Source organism: Salmo salar, unplaced genomic scaffold (genome assembly GCF_905237065.1).
Source record: "Salmo salar unplaced genomic scaffold, Ssal_v3.1, whole genome shotgun sequence".
Taxonomy (NCBI): domain Eukaryota; kingdom Metazoa; phylum Chordata; class Actinopteri; order Salmoniformes; family Salmonidae; genus Salmo; species Salmo salar.
Window position 1 is genome coordinate 117,573 of NW_025548934.1, and position 7,428 is coordinate 125,000.

At 46.9% G+C, this 7,428-nt stretch overlaps 1 protein-coding gene across 1 annotated transcript in view; it reads right to left on the reverse strand.

Annotated features, from left to right (window-relative positions):
- Positions 1-5,742: 5,742 nt before the first annotated feature.
- LOC106593637 (caspase recruitment domain-containing protein 11-like) overlaps positions 5,743-7,428 on the reverse strand; it is a 128,130-nt gene continuing 126,444 nt past the window's right edge. The window contains 2 exon segments of the mRNA XM_045712892.1: positions 5,743-5,966; positions 6,721-6,836. Of these exon segments, the coding sequence (XP_045568848.1) occupies positions 5,762-5,966; positions 6,721-6,836 (321 nt within the window). The 3' untranslated portion in view covers positions 5,743-5,761.

A 7,428-nucleotide genomic window follows, 5' to 3' on the forward strand; every position in this document is an offset into this window, starting at 1 on the left:
GGTCCATACACATGGTTAGCAGATGTTATTGGTCACATGGTTAGCAGATGTTATTGGTCCATACACATGGTTAGCAGATGTTATTGGTCACATGGTTAGCAGATGTTATTGGTCACATGGTTAGCAGATGTTATTGGTCACATGGTTAGCAGATGTTATTGGTCACATGGTTAGCAGATGTTATTGGTCACATGGTTAGCAGATGTTATTGGTCCATACACATGGTTAGCAGATGTTATTGGTCACATGGTTAGCAGAAGTTATTGGTCACATGGTTAGCAGATGTTATTGGTCCATACACATGGTTAGCAGATGTTATTGGTCACATGGTTAGCAGATGTTATTGGTCACATGGTCAGCAGATGTTATTGGTCACATGGTTAGCAGATGTTATTGGTCACATGGTTAGCAGATGTTATTGGTCCATACACATGGTTAGCAGATGTTATTGGTCACATGGTTAGCAGATGTTATTGGTCACATGGTCAGCAGATGTTATTGGTCACATGGTTAGCAGATGTTATTGGTCCATACACATGGTTAGCAGATGTTATTGGTCACATGGTTAGCAGATGTTATTGGTCCATACACATGGTTAGCAGATGTTATTGGTCCATACACATGGTTAGCAGATGTTATTGGTCACATACACATGGTTAGCAGATGTTATTGGTCCATACACATGGTTAGCAGATGTTATTGGTCACATGGTTAGCAGATGTTATTGGTCACATGGTTAGCAGATGTTATTGGTCCATACACATGGTTAGCAGATGTTATTGGTCACATGGTTAGCAGATGTTATTGGTCACATGGTCAGCAGATGTTATTGGTCACATGGTTAGCAGATGTTATTGGTCCATACACATGGTTAGCAGATGTTATTGGTCACATGGTTAGCAGGTGTTATTGGTCCATACACATGGTTAGCAGATGTTATTGGTCCATACACATGGTTAGCAGATGTTATTGGTCACATACACATGGTTAGCAGATGTTATTGGTCCATACACATGGTTAGCAGATGTTATTGGTCACATGGTTAGCAGATGTTATTGGTCACATGGTTAGCAGATGTTATTGGTCACATGGTTAGCAGATGTTATTGGTCACATGGTCAGCAGATGTTATTGGTCACATGGTTAGCAGATGTTATTGGTCACATGGTTAGCAGATGTTATTGGTCACATGGTTAGCAGATGTTATTGGTCACATAGTTAGCAGATGTTATTGGTCACATGGTTAGCAGATGTTATTGGTCACATGGTTACCAGATGTTATTGGTCCATACACATGGTTAGCAGATGTTATTGGTCCATACACATGGTTAGCAGATGTTATTGGTCACATGGTTAGCAGATGTTATTGGTCCATACACATGGTTAGCAGATGTTATTGGTCACATGGTTAGCAGATGTTATTGGTGACATGGTTAGCAGATGTTATTGGTCCATACACATGGTTAGCAGATGTTATTGGTCACATGGTTAGCAGATGTTATTGGTCACATGGTTAGCAGATGTTATTGGTCCATACACATGGTTAGCAGATGTTATTGGTCACATAGTTAGCAGATGTTATTGGTCACATGGTTAGCAGATGTTATTGGTCACATGGTTAGCAGGTGTTATTGGTCCATACACATGGTTAGCAGATGTTATTGGTCCATACACATGGTTAGCAGATGTTATTGGTCACATAGTTAGCAGATGTTATTGGTCACATGGTTAGCAGATGTTATTGGTCCATACACATGGTTAGCAGATGTTATTGGTCACATGGTTAGCAGATGTTATTGGTCACATGGTTAGCAGATGTTATTGGTCCATACACATGGTTAGCAGATGTTATTGGTCACATGGTTAGCAGATGTTATTGGTCACATGGTTAGCAGATGTTATTGGTCCATACACATGGTTAGCAGGTGTTATTGGTCACATGGTTAGCAGATGTTATTGGTCACATGGTTAGCAGATGTTATTGGTCCATACACATGGTTAGCAGGTGTTATTGGTCACATGGTTAGCAGATGTTATTGGTCACATGGTTAGCAGGTGTTATTGGTCACATGGTTAGCAGGTGTTAATGTGAGTGTAGCGAAATGCTTGTGCTTCTAGTTCCGACAGTGCAGTAATATCTAACAAGTAATCTACCAATTCCCCAACAACTACCTAATAACCACACATCTAAAGGGGTGAATGAGAATATGTACATATAAATATATGGATGAGTGATGGCTGAGCGGCATCGGCAAGGTGCAGTAGATGGTATATAGTACAGTATATACATATGAGATGAGTAATGTAGGGTATGTAAACATTATATAAAGTGGCTAGTGATACATTTATTACATCCAATTATTAATTATTAAAGTGGCTGGAGTTGAGTCAGTATGTTGGCAGCAGCCTCTCAATGTTAGTGATGGCTGTTTAACAGTCTGATGGTCTGGAGAGAGAAGCTGTTTTTCAGTCTCTTGGTCCCCGCTTTGATGCACCTGTACTGACCTCGCCTTCTGGATGGTAGCGGTGTGAACAGGCAGTGGCTCTGGTGGTTGTTGTCCTTGATGATCTTTTTGGCCTTCCTGTGACATCGGGTGCTGTAGGTGTCCTGGAGGGCAGGTAGTTTCCCCCGGTGATGCGTTGTGCAGACCTCACTACCCTCTGGAGAACCTTACGGTTGTGGGCGGAGCAGCTGCCGTACCAGGCGGTGATACAGCCCGACAGGATGCTCTCGATTGTGCATCTGTAAAAGTTTGTGAGTGTTTTTGGTGACAAGGCAAATTTCTTCAGCCTCCTGAGGTTGAAGAGGCGCTGCTGCGCCTTCTTCACTACGCTGTCTGTGTGGGTGGACCATTTCAGTTTGTCCGTGATGTGTATGCCAAGGAACTTAAAACTTTCCACCTTCTCCACTACTGTCCCATCGATGTGGATAAGGGGGGGGTGCTCCCTCTGCTGTTTCCTAAAGTCCACGATCATCTCCTTTGTTTTGTTGACGTTGAGTGTGAGGTTATTTTCCTGACACCACACTCCGAGGGCCCTCACCTCCTCCCTGTAGGCCGTCTCGTCGTTGTTGGTAATCAAGCCTACCACTGTAGTGTCGTCTGCAAACTTGATGATTTGAGTTGGAGGCGTGCATGGCCAAGCAGTCGTGGGTGAACAGGCAGTACAGGAGAGGGCTGAGAACGCACCCTTGTGGGGCCCCAGTGTTGAGGATCAGCGGGGTGGAGATGTTGTTACCTACCCTCACCACCTGGGGGCGGCCCGTCAGAAAGTCCAGGACCCAGTTGCACAGGGCGGGGTTGAGACCCAGGGCCTCGAGCTTAATGACGAGTTTGGAGGGTACTATGGTGTTAAATGCTGAGCTGTAATCAATGAACAGCATTCTTACATAGGTATTCCTCTTGTCCAGATGGGTTTGCGATTGCGTCGTCCGTGGACCTATTGGGGCGGTAAGCAAATTGGAGTGGGTCTAGGGCGTCAGGTAGGGTGGAGGTGATATGGTCCTTGACTAGTCTCTCAAAGCACTTCATGATGACAGAAGTGAGTGCCACGAAGCGTTAGTCGTTTAGTTCAGTTACCTTAGCTTTCTTGGGAACAGGAACAATGGTGGCCATCTTGAAGCATGTGGGAACAGCAGACTGGGATAGGGAGAGATTGAATATGTCCATAAACACACCAGCCAGCTGGTCTGCGCATGCTCTGAGGACGTGGCTAGGGATGCCGTCTGGGCCGGCAGCCTTGCGAGGGTTAACACGTTTAAATGTTTTCCTCATGTTGGCTGCAGTGAAGGAGAGCCCGCAGGTTTTGGTAGCGGGCCGTGTCAGTGGCACTGTATTGTCCTCAAAGCGAGCGAAGAAGTTGTTTGGTTTGTCTGGGAGCAAGACATCGGTGTCCACGACGGGGCTGGTTTTCCTTTTGTAGTCCGTGATTGTCTGTAGACCCTGCCACATACCTCTCGTGTCTGAGCTGTTGAATTGCGACTCTACTTTGTCTCTATACTGACGCTTAGCTTGTTTGATTGCCTTGCGGAGGGAATAGCTACACTGTTTGTATTCGGTCATGTTTCCGGTCGCCTTGCCATGATTAAAAGCAGTGGTTCGCACGCTTTCAGTTTTACGCGAATGCTGCCATCAATCCACGGTTTCTGGTTGGGGGAAGGTTTTAATAGACGCCGTGGGTACAACATCACCGATGCACTTGCTAATAAACTCGCTCACCGAATCAGCGTAGACATCAATGTTATCGTCCGATGCTATCCGGAACATATCCCAGTCCACGTGATCGAAGCAATCTTGAAGCGTGGAATCAGATTGGTCGGACCAGCGTTGAACAGACCTGAGCGCTGACTACAGCTTCACCCAATGTGACATAGTAATGAAATGCTGACTACAGCTTCACCCAATGTGACATAGTAATGAAATGCTGACTACAGCTTCACCCAATGTGACATAGTAATGAAATGCTGACTACAGCTTCACCCAACGTGACATAATAATGAAATGCTGACTACAGCTTCACCCAACGTGACATAGTAATGAAATGCTGACTACAGCTTCACCCAATGTGACATAGTAATGAAATGCTGACTACAGCTTCACCCAACGTGACATAGTAATGAAATGCTGACTACAGCTTCACCCAACGTGACATAGTAATGAAATGCTGACTACAGCTTCACCCAATGTGACATAATAATGAAATGCTGACTACAGCTTCACCCAACGTGACATAGTAATGAAATGCTGACTACAGCTTCACCCAACGTGACATAGTAATGAAATGCTGACTACAGCTTCACCCAACGTGACATAGTAATGAAATGCTGACTACAGCTTCACCCAACGTGACATAGTAATGAAATGCTGACTACAGCTTCACCCAACGTGACATAGTAATGAAATGCTGACTACAGCTTCACCCAACGTGACATAGTAATGAAATGCTGACTACAGCTTCACCCAAAGTGACATAGTAATGAAATGCTGACTACAGCTTCACCTATCAACAATTTTGTATTTTATTTAAAGACAGTTAAAAATTGTTATCTACAACGACGGCCTACCCCGGCCAAACCAGGACGACGCTGGGACAATTGTGCGTCGCCCCTATTTGACTCCCAGACTAGGAGGAAATACGTTAAGGATAATACAAATTAGCCCAATGGAATAAAACATATACAGTCAATTTAGAAAAGCAAGCAAAGTGAGGAATTACACAGAAATATACATTGGCTTTTTAAAAACACATTAAATACACATTAAATAGCAAAGTTGAGAGGCAGCCTGCAAAACGCATGCCATTCCCGGTGTGTGTGTGTGTGTGTGTGTGTGTGTGTGTGTGTGTGTGTGTGTGTGTGTGTGTGTGTGTGTGTGTGTGTGTGTGTGTGTGTGTGTGTGTGTGTGTGAAGTGTGTGTGAGGTGAGTGTGTGTGTGGTGTGTGTGTGTGTGTGTGTGTGTGTCTGTGTGTGTGAGGTGTGTGTGTGTGTGTGTGAGGTGTGTGTGTGTGTGTGTGTGTGGTGTGTGTGTGAGGTGTGTGTGTGTGTGTGTGTGTGTGTCTGTGTGTGTGAGGTGTGTGTGTGTGTGAGGTGTGTGTGTGTGTGTGTGTGTGTGTGTGTGTGTGAGGTGAGTGTGTGTGTGTGTGAGGTGAGTGTGTGTGTGGTGTGTGTGTGAGGTGTGTGTGTGTGTGTGAAGTGTGTGTGAGGTGAGTGTGTGTGTGGTGTGTGTGTGTGTGTGTGTGTGTGTGTGTGTGTGTGTGTGTGTGTGTTACAGCAGGTCTTGCTCCACCCAGACAGTCTTCCTCTGTTCCTCCTGGATTCTGTCTTTCACCACTCTGATGAGGTCATCAGGCCCAGCCCATTCCTCAGGCTCCAGACACGCATAGAGGCATGGGACGCTCTCCAGCTCTCTCTCTCTGCTGCGACACACTCTGACAAACTCCTCCTCACTGTCCACACGCAGGGGCAGCTTCCTGTTGGAGACAGAGGTCAGGGGTTAGAGGTCAGGGGTTAGGGACGCTCTCCAGCTCTCTCTCTCTGCTGCGACACACTCTGACAAACTCCTCCTCACTGTCCACACGCAGGGGCAGCTTCCTGTTGGAGACAGAGGTCAGGGGTTAGAGGTCAGGGGTTAGGGACGCTCTCCAGCTCTCTCTCTCTGCTGCGACACACTCTGACAAACTCCTCCTCACTGTCCACACGCAGGGGCAGCTTCCTGTTGGAGACAGAGGTCAGGGGTTAGAGGTCAGGGGTTAGGAACACTCTCCAGCACTCTCTCTCTGCTCCGACACACTCTGACAAACTCTTCCTCACTGTCCACACGCAGGGGCAGCTTCCTGTTGGAGACAGAGGTCAGGGGTTAGAGGTCAGGGGTTAGGGACGCTCTCCAGCTCTCTCTCTCTGCTGCGACACACTCTGATAAACTCTTCCTCACTGTCCACACGCAGGGGCAGCTTCCTGTTGGAGACAGAGGTCAGGGGTTAGAGGTCAGGGGTTAGGGACGCTCTCCAGCTCTCTCTCTCTGCTGCGACACACTCTGACCTCCTCACTGTCCACACGCAGGGGCAGCTTCCTGTTGGAGACAGAGGTCAGGGGTTAGAGGTCAGGGGTTAGGAACACTCTCCAGCTCTCTCTCTCTGCTGCGACACACTCTGACCTCCTCACTGTCCACACGCAGGGGCAGCTTCCTGTTGGAGACAGAGGTCATGGGGTTAGAGGTGAGAGTACCTTAGCTTCCTGATGTTCTTGTCACAGATCTTGATGTGGATGATGATTGGGTAGATCTCTCTCCTCAGCAGGTCTTTAACACAGCTCACGTCAGCCTCCATCAAGCAGTGTTTACCCTGCGCCCACAACAGACCTGGGATCAAATACTATTAACACAGCTCACGTCAGCCTCCATCAAGCAGTGTTTACCCTGCGCCACAACAGACCTGGGATCAAATACTATTAACACAGCTCACGTCAGCCTCCATCAAGCAGTGTTTACCCTGCACCACAACAGACCTGGGATCAAATACTATTAACACAGCTCACGTCAGCCTCCATCAAGCAGTGTTTACCCTGCGCCACAACAGACCTGGGATCAAATACTATTAACACAGCTCACGTCAGCCTCCATCAAGCAGTGTTTACCCTGCACCACAACAGACCTGGGATCAAATACTATTAACACAGCTCACGTCAGCCTCCATCAAACAGTGTTTACCCTGCGCCACAACAGACCTGGGATCAAATACTATTAACACAGCTCACGTCAGCCTCCATCAAGCAGTGTTTACCCTGCGCCCACAACAGACCTGGGATCAAATACTATTAACACAGCTCACGTCAGCCTCCATCAAGCAGTGTTTACCCTGCGCCCACAACAGACCTGGGATCAAATACTATTAACACAGCTCACGTCAGCCTCCATCAAGCAGTGTTTACCCTGCG